The sequence below is a fragment of the Dama dama genome, chromosome 20 (assembly GCF_033118175.1).
Source record: "Dama dama isolate Ldn47 chromosome 20, ASM3311817v1, whole genome shotgun sequence".
In the NCBI taxonomy this organism is placed as follows: Eukaryota; Metazoa; Chordata; class Mammalia; order Artiodactyla; family Cervidae; genus Dama; species Dama dama.
This window is the reverse complement of record NC_083700.1, coordinates 27,182,421-27,197,514: the sequence shown is the minus strand read 5'-3', so window position 1 is coordinate 27,197,514 and position 15,094 is coordinate 27,182,421. Positions and strand designations below refer to the sequence as shown.

At 42.7% G+C, this 15,094-nt stretch overlaps 1 protein-coding gene across 6 annotated transcripts in view; it reads left to right on the top strand.

Annotated features, from left to right (window-relative positions):
• Positions 1–15,094, top strand: part of TTF2 (transcription termination factor 2) — a 52,804-nt gene that overhangs the window by 18,046 nt on the left and 19,664 nt on the right. For all 6 annotated transcript variants that reach the window (XR_009689042.1, XR_009689041.1, XM_061121056.1 and 3 more), the window contains exons 8-13: positions 738–865; positions 2,768–2,849; positions 5,639–5,758; positions 7,327–7,477; positions 9,148–9,253; positions 14,326–14,507. Coding sequence is in view for 4 of the 6 variants with exons in the window: in XM_061121056.1 (XP_060977039.1) it covers positions 738–865; positions 2,768–2,849; positions 5,639–5,758; positions 7,327–7,477; positions 9,148–9,253; positions 14,326–14,507 (769 nt within the window). In the remaining 2 variants the exon portion in view is untranslated. The remainder of the gene's footprint in view (positions 1–737; positions 866–2,767; positions 2,850–5,638; positions 5,759–7,326; positions 7,478–9,147; positions 9,254–14,325; positions 14,508–15,094) is intronic.

Sequence of the window (15,094 nt, the reverse complement as noted above, 5' to 3'; positions counted from 1 at the left end):
GACATCATTCAGTCATCACCATGGTGATGGAGTTGCCTAGAGAAATTAAGGTGGATTATCAAGGTAAGAAGTTATGTAATATGTTTAGAAAAGAATCCTGTTAAAATAGATTTTCATTTAAAAACATTTTAACGTTTAAGTGGATAATTATTTTTTATTCATCTAGAAATCTCTTATTTGGGTACTTCATCCCTAAATTTGCAACCAGCTAAGGTGCTTGTATTTATTGCCTGACCTCAGTAGAAGCTCTCTGTGTATTAATAGAATGAGTGGTCTCCAACACTGAAGTATTCCCAGGGCAGTGTAGGCATCTTGGGATGTGCATGTTTGGGGCTGTCTCTCTCTGCCTGAAGTTTGACAACTTCCTCTAGCTCGGTCTCTTCTATCGCTGGCTTTTCTTCTTGGAATCCAGCCCCAGGGGTCTTTTTTCCCAAAAGTTCTGATGGTATTGTTTTCTCTGCCACCTCTTCAAAGCTGAAAAAAAAAAATAAAAAAGATTATAGATTATCTTATATTTTAATTATACTTTCTATTACTTTTTCCTTTATTAGAGCACTTGTTAATGTGAACTTTAAAACACAGACATACAGAGAATGGGGCTAAAGCAGCCAGAGCACCTAGGAGAATCTGGAGGCAAGAATTTTTAGCCCATACAGATCCATCATCTGGCAAATAGTGAATTGCCTTTTTGCAGCTCTGGTCAGGATGTAATACTCACACCCTCAATTTGTCTGCAGGCTCTGTTAGCCAGAATGGCCTTCACGCAGTGTGGAAGATCACAAGTGAAGCCATTGATGAGCTGCATCGATCTCTTGAGTCGTGTCCTGGGGAGACCGCCATGGCAGAGGATCCAGCTGGGCTGAAGGTGAGCTGGGAAGGCCTGCAGGGCAGAGTATCCTGGACAATGCCCTAGCGCCAACGAGGAGGGGGACCAACCATTGGGAAAGGGCCTGCCAGAGTGCCATTCTTCATTGTTTTTCTTTAAACAGTCCTTTTTGGTTTCTTTTTTAATTTACATTTTAAGATTTTATTTATGTGTTTTTAGTTTTGGTTGCTCTGGGTCTTTGTTGCTGCACAGGAGCTCTCCCTAGTTGCACGTGGCGAGGGAGTGCTGCTCTTCCTTGAGGTGCACAGGCTTCTGCTTCAGGTGGCTTCTTCTGCTGTGGAGCCTGGGCTTCCGGGTGCGGGCTTCAGTAGTTGAGGTGCTGGGCTTAGTTGCTCCACTGCATGTGGAATCTTCTGGACCAGAGACTGAACCTGCATCCCCTGCATTGGCAAGTGAGTTCTTATCCACTCTCACCAGGGAAGTCCCAGAGAGCCATTCTGACATATCTTTTCTACAAATCACACTCAAGTGGTTTCCCTTACGGTGTTTTCTTTTTTTCTATTTAGCAGTGAAAATAAAAAACACTTTTTTTTCCTTAACGTCATTAAGTTATATGTCTGTAGCAGTAACAGATGCATTTATCATTTATTGAGCTTCAGTAGGTGCCACAGGGATGCAGAGGAATTGCTGCTTTTAATGAACTAGTTGGAGTGACAATGCGTATACAATCAATGTAAGATTATTAGACAATCATTGTAAGACAGAAAATGTGCATTGTCACATACTGTGAAGTGTATGCAAAATACAAAGGCATTTGAAATAAAGGGCAAGTTTTTCTAGGTCAGCAGTATTATTTGTGCCTTAAAGAAACTGCAAGCCTTTAGATAGGGTAGAAACCAAACACTTCAGTGAGAGGGAGTGGTGTTCGGAAGGAAGATCAGATATTTATATTAATGAGTGATGATCAGGTGACGGCAGCACCTGAGCTGCGAGCAGCAGGTGGTGTAACTTAGCAAAAAGAGTCTCTTGCTATGGAACCTAGCATTGGTGGAGGAATTTAGACTAGGATCGCATAAGAGAGGGCTTCCCTAGTAGCTCAGCTGGTAAAGAATTCACCTGCAATGCTGGAGACCCCCGTTTGATTCCTGGGTCAGAAAATTCCTCTGCAGAAGGAATAGGCTAACCACTCCAATATTCTTGGGCTTCCCCGGTGGCTCAGATGGTAAAGAATCTGCCTGCAATGTGAGAGACCTGGGTTCAGTCCCTGGATTGGGAAGATCCCCTGGAGGAGGGCATGGCAACCCACTCCAGTATTCTTGCCTGGAGAATCCCCAGGGACAGAGGAGCTTGGCGGGCTACCGTCCATGGGGTCACAAAGAGTTGGACACGACTAAGCATAGCACAGCTTAAGAGATATTATGGAATCACTGTAGAAATTTGAGCAGGGATGTTTTAAGAAGGTTATTTATGTCACAGAATTCCAGATGAACTGGAGGAAGGGAAGACTAGGAGGGAGGCCCCTAGTTAAAGGGCCATCAGTTTATGACTAGCATTGCCCACAGAGAGGAGAGTCACATTGAAGCGATAACGAGGAAGAGCCAGCCAAACGGCTGGTAGAAGTAGAGTGATTCCTCAGAGATCTTGCCTTGTACTGATTAAACAGACAGAGCAGCAGTCACTTGCGAGTGACAGAGGCAGCCCTTGATAGACAGGCTGGGCAGTCGGCATGAATGATAACTGTCCTGGGCAGGCCAGGGCATGTGGTGACCCTCAGTGAGAGAGTGGAGTCCAGGACTTCAAGGTGAAATGAGCGGCTTATCTGACAGCTAGAGTGTCACTTACAGAAAATAAACAAGTGGAGGAGGGAGTCCATGTGGCCAGACTCCAGCATAGCCTCTCGTCAGGAATCGATACCTAACTTTCGGTTATTACCTTTGTCAGGTCTCTTTGCTGCCACACCAGAAGCAGGCATTAGCCTGGCTGCTATGGCGGGAAAGCCAGAAGCCACGAGGAGGAATTTTGGGTGAGTCTCGCGTTAGGATAAGAGCCCACAAATACATTGCTTTGTTCAGTCCTCTCAACAACTCCTGTGGGTAGCTACTCTTAACACCCTGTTTGACAGATCAGGAAACTGTAGTGTGGGAAACTTAAGCCATGTGCTCCAGAGTACACAGCCATAGTATCAGTCAGAAAGCTTTAAGCTGCATGCTCCAGAGTACACAGCCATAGGATCAGCCAGGAAGCTTAAACTGCACACTCTGGAGTACACAGTCATAGGATAAGTCAGGAAGCTTAAGCTGCATGCTCCAGAGTACACAGCCATAGCATCAGTCAGGAAGCTTTAAGCCATGTGCTCCAAAATACACAGCCATAAGATCAGTCAGGAAGCTTAAACTGCACACTCTGGAGTACACAGTCATAGGATAAGTCAGGAAGCTTAAGCTGCACCCTCCGGAGTACACAGCCATAGAATCAGTCAGGAAGCTTTAAGCCATGTGCTCCAAAGTACACAGCCATAAAATCAGTCAGGAAGCTTAAGCTGCGTGCTCCAGAGTACACAGCCATAGGATCAGTCAGGAAGCTTAAGCCGCACCCTCCAGAGTACACAGCCATAGCATCAGTCAGGCAGCTTAAGCTGTGCACTCCGGAGTACACAGCCATAACATCAATCAGGAAGTTTAAGTTACATGCTCCAGAGTACTCAGCCATAGGATCAGTCAGGTCTTGGCTGCAGGCAGTAGAGACTGACTCTGGCTGATGAAGCAGAGGGAGGGTTTATTCTCTGGTGGCCCACAGAATCTTTGAAAGATGTGGAGGGCCAAGCTGGAGGCTAGACTTCCAGGAGCAATGGCCAGAGTTGAGTTACCAATGGAATGTCCTGTGAGAACGATACGACTGCTCCGTGCCACGGAGCAGTAGAGGAAAGCACCGCTCCCCAGAGCCACACACTGCTCTTTCCACCCCTTCCTGTTGAGAGGGCTTCACAGGGAGCCTCATCTTCTGAAGTTGCTCACATCTGAAACAAAGTCTGCTGTGAGTGTAAGTCTCTGTAGAGCCTGGTCATGCTGCTGGTGCCTTAGCTACAGAGGAGGCAGAAAGCAAGTTTTCCAGGCTCTGCTTTGGGACCTCATCACACTAAAAATTTCCAAGGTGTTCAACTTCCAGAAAACGTGACAGAGGTCCACTACGGCTAGTAAGTGGCTGTGTCTTGGTCCCCAGGATCACCTCCTGGTTGGGTGGTTTGCTAGAATGCACAGCGTATAGTCATATGTTGCTGTTCAGTTGCTAGGTCGTGTCCGACTCTCTGTGACCGCATGGACTGCAGCTCTCCAGGCTTCCCTGTTCCTCACCATCTCCCAGAGTTTGCTCAAACTCATGTCCTTTGAGTTGATGGTGCCATCCAACCATCTCATCCTCTGTCGCCCCCTTCTTCTCCCACCGTCAGTCTTTCCCAGCATCATATTAATGGGTGTAATTTATTGCAGTCAAAGTGAATAATAATTGAGTTATTTTGATTTGATATTAATCAAAATCAGCAAGGGAAAAAGGCACACAGGGCACAGTCTAGGGGCAACCGGGTCCATGTCCTGTGAGCGGAGTCACTCAGTATCTACTTAATCTCCCAGCAGCAAGCTGTGAAAACACAGGTAAAACGTTGCCAGCCACGGAGCTTGTTAGAGACTTGGCACCCAGGATTTTTGCTACGGGATAAAAACCCACATAAGCAGCTTCAGGCTGGCAGGTACTGAAATTCTAGATTCCCAGAGGGAAAGCAGGCATTTGGTGTAAACTGTTCTGTGGGTCCAAGCAGATAAGGCGTAGTGAGCCACTCTTCCCAGTCTGGGAAGCGGGGGACCCCTCCCGAAATGAGTTCCCACGTGCTAGCCGAGAGCCAGCCTTGTAAGCTGGCCTTTCAGAGGAGAGTAGTCAGCTGCTGTGGTAACTCTTCTGCACAGTGGCAGAGCCAGAACTTGAACCAGAACCCATGCTGTGACATTTTACTTCTGCTTATGTCAGAATGCGTATTTAAACCATTAAAAAGAAGATAATACCATTTTATAGGGTGTAAATAGTAAATTGGGTAAGCTCAGTAACTAACACAATGATGGTACCCAAGAAATGCTAATTTATGACCTTCACTGATGAATAAGTTAAGGGGATGGAGAGGACTGTCTTAACTCCAGAATTGCAGTAGTGAAGTGGGTAGTAGGATATATCTACTGGGACCTTTTTGCTTTTGCAGGGTAATAAATAAGAAGACTAGGCAACATCTGGAACTTCCCTGGTGGCTCAGATGGTAAAGAATCTGCTGGCAGTGTAGGAGACCTGAGTTTGATCCCTGGGTCAGGAAGATCCCCTGGAGAAGGGAATGACAACCCATTCCAGTATTCTTGCCTGGAGAATTCTATGGACAGCGGAGCCTGCTGGGCTATAGTCAGTGGGGTCGCAAAGAGTTGGACACGACTGAGACTAACACACACAGGCAACATCATCAAACTCAGAGAGATCAATGAGTGTATTGGATAAGTAACAATAAAACACAGAGACACGAATAAGATCTAAATAATAAGTTCTAAATTTTATAGAGGTCATGATAAATGTCTGTGACCTAGATTGCAAAATAAATGGCAAGCGTTAGTGTTCATTTTAATAAGACAAAGGCTTCATTAGAGGAGGCAAAGCACAGTGACTGGAGTGGTGCTGGCAGCATAGGGACCAGGCTGATATCTACCCCGGACCGCATCTCTTGAAGTTGAACTGATTCCTTGCCCAAAGTAATTACCTCTCCTATTTTTTTTGTTCATTTTCCAGCTGATGATATGGGGTTAGGAAAAACCCTGACAATGATTGCACTCATCCTGACCCAAAAGAATCAAAAGAAAAGCGAAGAAAAGGACGAAACCACGGCTTTGACTTGGCTTTCCAAAAATGGTATTCCGAAGTATCTTGCTAGTCTGCTGCTTCCTAAATGACGTGAGGCAGTGGAGAGTGGAAGTTTTTCAGCCATGAAAGGATGCCTTTGGTCATACTTAATTTTGGGGGAAACTGATACTTTCCTATACTATCATTTCTGACACTGAATATGCTAACTAGAGGTGATCATTTTTTTCCTTTAAATATAAGGTTAGCGTGGCCTGTGATTAGAAACAGTTGTATGGTGGCAGCTAAAAGTCTAAAAATCTTAGTTTAAACCTAATGATTGTTTTTGTTAATGTTGAGAACATAACTACAGGGTAGACCGAAATAGTTAAAATATTATTTTTTGAAGGAAGATCTAACACATTCAGACTTCAGCCACCATAGTAGACAGTTTTCCATGTTTCTGAAATTCCAGAAATTTCCAGATTCTAGAGAGTTTCTCTTATTTCTATCTCTGTTTTTAAAATGTAAAAACTGTATAAGTACTTTAACGGTCCTGTATATTGTATATAGATGACACCACATGTAAACTGCATGTACACAAATACATTTCTCAGTTGGTGAGACAGTCAAAGACTCTGGCCGTCTGCTCTCAGGGCCTCCATCAACCCCTGTTGCAGCTGGGTCCTCTGTCCCCGTGTGAAGCAGCTACCTGTGTGCCCGTGCGCATGCACGGGGGCACAGGTACAAACACTCCACCACTATCTGGCTCTGAAGTAGTGTTTGCTTATCCTAGAGGACTTGGTACTTATTCTTCAGTATGAATGTAATTAAGGTATGCTTTTCAAAGGAAGGTAATAAATAATAGTGCCCTCTAATGAATCAATGAAGAGTTAGGAAATGACCCAGCTTCTATCTTCTCGCCACTGGGAAAGTGCATTGGGGTTTTTTGGTTTTTAAACTGAAGTAATGTACTAGCTGCTCTCCTCTCCCTTTTTAGCCTCTCTTCCACTTTTATAGGGGAAAAGAAACAAATAATTGTTTGAGTTAAAAGATTATTTTTTTCCTAGTTTCTATTCTACTTCACGCGTACCTCATTTTATTGCACTTCACAAATAGTGTTTTGTTTTGTTTTTACATGTTGAGGGTCTGTGTCAACCCTGTGTTTTTGGCACCATTGTTCCAACAGCATTTCCTCACTTCATGTCTCCATGTCAGATTTTGGTAATTCTTGGAATATTTCAAACCCTCCATCAGTAAAAAGATTACAAATGGTGTTAGCACTGTCTAGCAATAAATATGTATTTTTAAATTAAACTATGTAACTTTTAAAAGAAAGCATTATACTATTGAACACTTAATAGACTATAATGTAGTGTAAACATAATTTTCATATGCACTGAGAAACCTCAGAGTTTTGTGTGACTCTCTTTATTGTGATATTTATTTTATTGCTGTGGTCTGGATCCCAGCCTGCAGTATCTCCAAGGTATAAGCTATATGTAGAAATAAAAGCAACAGTTGTTAAAAATATTGATTAAATGAATAGACATCAGTCAAGGAAAAGAGGTAATGCCTTGAAGAAGTTAAAGCTATTTAATGAGTGTAACTAGGTGTTGATTTTTTTCCCCCGCCTCAAGACTCCTCTGAGTTCACTTCTCATGGAACACTAATCATCTGTCCTGCCTCTCTGATCCATCATTGGAAAAATGAGGTGGAGAAACATGTGAGCCACAACAGATTAAGAGTCTGTCTGTATCATGGGCCAAACCGGAATCAACATGCAAAAGTGTAAGTGCAGAAATGTTGCCGTCAGTATGAGGTGTTCAGCATCTTGGCTTAAGGGTCATGTTGACCTTATGTGCCCTCTGATATTTTATTTAATCAAGGCTAATGGTGTTTGTGAAGGCCACAGGCACAATCATCACCGAACAGCCTTCACCTAAGGGATGCATCCTGAGAGAGACTGGTGTTCTGTTGCTATACCCTGTCACCGTCCTCAACAAGCTGCCTTGCAAGTTAGCCGGAGATACCTGAATTGTCAGCTAGGGAGTAGCAGAGTTCCCCTGGTAAAAGGGATATGTCACAATTATTTCATGATTGAATATCTGATTCCAAATTCACATTCTTTTTCTGTTAGTGTAAATGGAACCAACTCAGTCTTAACAGAGCATCTTGATGTAATATTAATGATTAGTTGATATATGCTAGTTAAATGTTTATGGCTGTATTTTTCATATGTGAACCATCTAAGAAGTTTAGATTCAAAAGTTTAGGATTAAACCTAACTGAATTCCTAAAGGGGATGACCTGGAAGGAGGAAAGAAAATGTTTCCCCAGATGGTGATTGTAGTCCTATTCTTCGTCTTTTGGCTTTAAAGGACGAGTTTTTTGTTCTTAATTATGATATGATGGTCTGGAATGAATACTTGCTGATCTAGTCAAGAACTGAGTTGTTTTTCCTTCTAAGTAATCTCTCTCCCCAACCTCTGATACTGGATATTTTATCTGTTAAAGAACAACACAGTGCTCTCTTGGGGATGAATTGCCAGAATGGTGACCCTGAGTCTTAAGGGCACAGCCCTCATGACTGGTAGTCATTTCAGCAGACGAAGGGAATCAGGGCAGTAGTGGCCATCCTGCATGCCTTCTCTGGCTTGGAGCACTATAGATTTTTGTTTGGAAGTCAGTTCTATCTTGTATGATTTGCATTTTGATTGTACTGGGTTTGGTGTTCTGAGTGCACTAGCTGACTGATAGGACTCATTCTCAGTCAGACACCCTTTTATGATGCTAAGGCAACAAGTAGGCATCACTGCCTCTCCAAATTCACATGTCATCTTTATCAAAAGTGTTTACTGAAGTTCTCTAAGGTACACAATTTTAAGCTTCCTTGGAGAAAGATTTGTACTTTTCATTAAGAATCTTTACATGTGAAAAGTATAGGTAAGGGGAGCTGAAAGTGTACAGCATGTATTTTTGTGCCCAAATGTCAGAGCTAGAGGAATGGGTTTTCATGAATCCATTACAGAACAATGAGGAGAAAGCACTGTTGATATAAGATGAACAGTACTTCAGAGGTTTCTTACTTCCTTGGGACTTTAGAATCATTTGTGTCAAATTAACTAAATATTAAATCCCAATCCGGCCCAACTTCCTGTTCTTGTCAGATCTCATCAAGCTTAATTTGTCCTCAGCCAGAGGTGATCCTTTGTGACTTGGCTGGGAAGAGGGGGGCTGTTCTAGTTACAGTATGTAGTCTGTAAAAATGACCAGTGGTAAGCGATAAGGAAGTCAAGTGTGTAAAATTTACCTCTTCAGGCTGTGTGTGTGTGTGTGTGTGTGAATTGACACAAATTAATGAGTTCTGCTGGAGGTATTTTTGTGAAGGAATCAACTCTGTCTCACTTTGTCAGAGTCATGCTGGATGATTTACCGTTTGCTTTGTGTTATATCTGCAGCCTCTCCACATACGACATCGTGATCACCACCTACAGCCTCCTGGCCAAGGAGATCCCCACAGCAAAACAAGACGAGCAGATCCCTGGTGCAAACCCCAGTGTGGAGGTGAGGCGTGGACCCTGGTGGGGGAGTAGGGGCAGAACCACAGATTGTTTAACAGGAGTCTTTTCACAGCATCACAGATGGAGAGGTCCCCACTACTGGGGTCCTTAGCATTCGTGCTGCTTCTCCTGTGGAAACAGAGTTCTTTCCCCTGTCCCTTCTCTTTTACTGTAGATGTCCTCCTCAGTGCTGAAGGTGGAGATGCAGTTTGCTGTTTTTTAGAAATAATGACTACGTTGCAGTTGTGCTGATCATGGTGTGAATATAGGGAAGCTTCACTTGTTGCAGTGTTTGTTTGAGAGTCTTTGGGGGGTACTCTCAGGATGTGCTTTGTATTCAGTGTCAGGACTAGTATTTTGATGTTAAGGCATTATTCCCTGCCTTTACTCCACCTCCCAGGAAAAGGGGTTGCAAAGAAATAGGCTACAGTGGGCCAGAGGCTTAAACAGTAACCAAGGGAAAAAACCTGAATGTTGCTGTTTCCAGGCTAGTCTCAGTTATGTAGAGGCTTTATTGCATAACTCTTATGGGCTTTTCCCCCCTGAAAATACAGTGTTGTTCCAAGACCTGCTGTTTTGCATATACTTTTATTCTTAGTGCAATAGAATATTCACAACTTCCTGTGTTTGGGGTGATTTCTAGAGTGCTTGATTCGTGGACCTAATATTCCAGGTTCCTATGCAATATTGTTCTTTGCAGCATGGGACTTTACTTCCATCACCAGTCACATCCACAGCTGGGTGTTATTTTTGCTTTGGCTCTGTCTCTTAGTTCTTTCTGGAGTTATTTCTCCACTGTTCTCCAGTAGCATATTGGGCACCTACCGACCTGGGGAGTTCATCTTTCAGTGTCCTATCTTTTTGCCTTTTCATGCTGTTCTTGGGGTTCTCAAGGCAAGAATACTGAAGTGGTTTGCCATTCCCTTCTCCAGTGGACCACATTGAGTCAGAACTCTCCACCATGACCCATCTATCTTGGGTGACCCTACACAGCATGGCTCGTGGCTACACGGCATGGCTCATCTCAAACAGGAGATGGCAAGAGTGAACATCGACATTTTAGGAATCAGTGAACTAAAATGAACTGGAATGGGTGAACTTAACTCAGATGACCACTATATCTACTACTGTGGGCAAGAATCCCTTAGAAGAAATGGAGTCGCCCTCATAGAGTTCCCTGGTGGCTCAGACAGTAAAGCATCTTGCTTATAATGTGGGATTTGATCCCTGGGTCGGGAAGATCCTCTGGAGAAGGAAATGGCAACCCACTCCAGTACTCTTGCCTGGAAAATCCCACGGATGGAGGAGCGTGGTAGGCTACAGTCCATGGGGTCACAAAGAGTTGGACACGACTGAGCACTCATAGTCAACAGAAGAGTCTGAAATGCAGTACTTGGGTGCAGTCTCAAAAATGACAGAATGATCTCTGTTTCTAAGGCAATTCATTCAGTATCACAATAATCCAAGTCTATGCCACAACTGGTAATGCTGAAGAAGCTGAAGTTGAGCAGTTCTATGGAGACCTACAAGACCTTCTAGAACTGACACCCAAAAAAAATTCCTTTTCATTATAGGAGACTGGAATGCAAAACTAGGAAGTCAAGAGATATCTGGAGTAACAGGAAAATTTGGCCTTGGAGTACAGAATGAAGCAAGGCAAAGACTAAGAGAGTTTTGCCAAGAGAATGCACTGGTCATAGTAAACACCCTCTTGCAACAACATAAGAGACGACTCTATACATGGACATCACCAGATGATCAATACCGAAATCAGATTGATTACATTCTTTGCAGCCAAAGATGGAGAAGCTCTATATAGTCAGTAAAAACAAGACTGGGAGCTGACTATGGCTCAGATCAACTCCTTATTGCAAAATTCAGACTTAAATTGAAGAAAGTAGGGAAAACCACTAGACCATTGAAGTATGTCCTAAATCAAATCCCTTACGATTATACAATACAAGTGAGAAATAGATTCAAGGGATTAGATCTGATAGACAGAGTGCCTGAAGAACTATGGATGGATATCCATGACATTGTACAAGAGGCAGTGAGCAAAACCATCCAAGAAAAAGAAATGCAAAAAGGCAAAATAGTTGTCTGAGGAGGCCTTACAAATAGCTGAGAAAAGAAGAGAAGGGAAAGGCAAAGGAGAAAAGGAAAGATATACCCATTTGAATGCAGAGTTCCAAAGAATAGCAAGGAGAGATAAGAAAGCTTTCCTCAGTGATCATTGCAAAGAAATAGAGGAAAACAATAGAATGGGAAAGACTAGAGATCTCTTCAAGAAAATTAGAGATACCAAGGGAACATTTCATGCAAAGATGGCACAATAAAGGACAGAAATGGTATGGACCTAACAGAAGCAGAAGATATTGAAAAGAGTTGGCAAGAATACACAGAAGAACTATACAAAAAAGATCTTCATGACTTAGATAACCACGATGATGTGATCACACACCGAGAGCCAGACATCCTGCAATGCAAAGTCAAGTGGGCCTTAGGAAACATCACTGAACAAAGTTAGTGGAGGTGATGGTATTCCAGTTGAATTATTTCAAATCCTAAAAGATGATGCTGTGAAAGTGCTGCACTCAATATGTCAGCAAATTTGGAAAACTCAGCAGTGGCCATAGGATTGGAAAAGGTCAGGTTTCATTCCAATCCTAAAGAAAGACAATACCAAAGAATGTTCAAACTACCACACAATTACACTCATGTCACATACTAGCAAAAGTAATGCTCAAAAATCCTCCAAGCCAGGCTTCAGCAATACTTGAACCATGAACTTCCAGATATTCAAGCTGGATTTAGAAAAGGCAGAGGAACCAGAGATCAAATTGCCAACATCTGTTGGATCATCGAAAAAGCAAGAGAGTGTCAGAAAAACATCTACTTCAGCTAAATTGACTACGCCAAAGCCTTTGACTGTGTGGGTCACAACAAACTGGAAAATTCTTAAAGAGATGGAAATACCAGACCACCTGACCTGCCTCCTGAGAAATCTCTATGAAGGTCAAGAAGCAACAGTTAGAACCAGACATGGAACAACAGATTGGTTCCAAATCGGGAAAGGAGTACGTCAAGGCTGTATGTTGTCCCCCTGCTTATTTAACATATATGTAGAGTACATCATATGAAATGCTGGACTGGATGAAGCATAAGCTGGAATCAAGACTGCCGGGAGAAATACCAATAACCTCAGATACGCAGATGACACTACCCTTATGGCAGAAAGTGAAGAAGAACTAAGGAACCTCTTGATGAACATGAAAGAGGAGAGTGAAAAAGTTGGCTTAAAACTCATCATTCAGAAAACTAAGATCATGGCATCTGGTCCCATCAATTCATGGCAAATAGATGGGGAAACAATGGAAACAGAGACTTATCACTGCAAATGGTGACTGCAGCCATGAAATTAAAAGATGCTTACTCCTTAGAAGAAAACCTATGATCAACCTAGACAGCACATTAAAAAGCAGAGACATTACTTTGCCAACAAAGGTCCGTCTAGTCAAAGTTATGGTTTTTCTAGTAATCATGTATGGATGTGAGAGTTGGACTATAAAGAAAGTTGAGTGCCGAAGAACTGATGCTTTTGAACTGTGGTGTAGGAGAAGACTCTTGAAAGTCCCTTGGACTGCAAGGAGATCCAACCAGTCCATCCTAAAGGAAATCAGTCCTGAATACTCATTGGAAGGACTGATGTTGAAGCTGAAACTCCAATACTTTGGCTACCTGATGCAAAGAACTGCCTCATTTGAAAAGACCCTGATGCTGGGAAAGATTGAAGGTGGGAGGAGAAGGGGATGGCAGAGGATGAGATGGTTGGATGGCATCACCGACTTGATGGACATGAATGAGTAAACTCCGGGAGTTGGTGATGGACAGGGAAGCCTGGTGTGCTGCAATCTTTGGGGTCACAAAGAGTTGGACAGGACTGAGTGATTGAACTGACTAGAGTACTTACCCATCTCATGACCAGCTCTGCCTTCTTGCAGATGATTAACTTTTCAGCTTCCTCAATGGTTTCTCTTAGCTTTCAGGCTAAAACCCTCATTCCTTTAAATGATTTTTTAGGCCTTGTACAGTCTTGCCCTTCCTGAGTGTCCCTTGTTCCCTACCCGCCCACCTCCCTCCCAGGGGCACCCCATGCTCAGCTGTACCAAGGGCTGTACTTCCCTCCATACTCTGTCGTGCTGTTGAGCCGTTCTCCCTCTGAATGGGGTGCTTTGCTGACCTCTGTGGTCAAATGCATCTCTTGGCACCTGCTGCTGGCTTATACATCCGCACTCCATTCATTCTGCAAATATTGAGTATCTACCGTGTGCCAGATGCTATTTCAGGTATATAGCAGTGAGCAAGACCCACTAGCTTCCTACTGTTCCTGATTAAATCATCTAGTAGGACTTGCTGTATATACATTGTATATAATGATCTTTATGCTTGTTTTATTTTGTCTCTCCCGCTAGATTGTGAGCTCCTTGAAGAGAGGAAATGATCTTTGTGTCTGGCTTAGTATCTTACATGTAAAAGGAGACTTTTAGGGAATTTTCCTGGTGATCCAGGGGTTAAGACTCCATGCTTCCACTGCAGGGGGCATGGGTTTGATCTCTGATTGGGGAACTGAGATCACGCATGCTATATGATATGGCCAAAAAAGAAAATAAAGTTGGCTTTTAGTAAATTTTTAGTGAATTATTGTAAATTTAGGGAAAGTGAGTAAATTTTTTTATTGTTTGAATGACTTTGCAGCTTTGACAGCTAGTGTATCCCTTACCCGTGGCCATTGCTCGAAAGTGGGTTGAAAGAATACAAAAAACTAAAATTAGGAAACATTTTACCCTTAAACATCTTGTGCTCAACAACTGGGAAGTCAAGTGACTTGTTTATTTGTACTCATTGAGTTTCTGCTCTTGGTTTCTTAAGCTTAATCCTTATTTCAGTGTTCCTGACCTAGGCCCTCAAACTTGAAGATAAGAGTGAGTCTGTGAAATTTGCTTATTTCCCCTTATTGGCTGGAAGACACACATGTTTTCCTATATTTTTGCTAGATTTCACTTGTGTTTCTTCCAGGGTACGTCATCACCTTTGCTTCGAGTAGTGTGGGCTCGAATCATATTGGATGAAGCTCACAACGTTAAGAATCCCCGGGTGCAGACTTCCATGGCCGTGTGTAAGCTCCAGGCGCAAGCCCGGTGGGCTGTCACTGGAACACCAATTCAGAACAACTTGTTGGACATGTATTCACTGCTGAAGTGAGTAAACTCTTTGAGATTAGGTAGATGTGAACCCTGTCGGTAACCCTTCTTGATTATTTCATATCTCGTATCGCCAATGTATACGCCAGATTAGCATGTGTAGCGGCAAACCTGTCAACATTTAAGGGACAGGAGAATTAATATTTATGAGAATATAATCTGTTGATTGACTGGCTGATACAGGACTTTCATGACATGCAGTCCTTCTATGTGGAAAAATACAGGACCAGTTAAAGGAAACAAAAGTCACTTTTTTAAGTCTTAGGAATGTTTTCAGCTACTTCTGCTTTAAAACATATGGCCTGAGGTCAGGGCTACAGTTGATTTGAAGCAAACAGAAAAGAATGCTGATTTTTAAATATTTGCTTTTATTTAAGTCAGTGCATAAGAGGATATAGAATTTCTATATTAGCCTTCGAACCTTTAGGAATGAATTCTAGCTATTGGTTATATGTCCTGTTTTGGTGATATAGACATTTTAATGGGAAAAGGCACGTTTGTATGATGTGGTTTATGACATGGTTATTGACTTCGACCCTTTTGCTCTGTCTAGCAGAGCTTTGCTGTGAAATTGACTTTTTGCA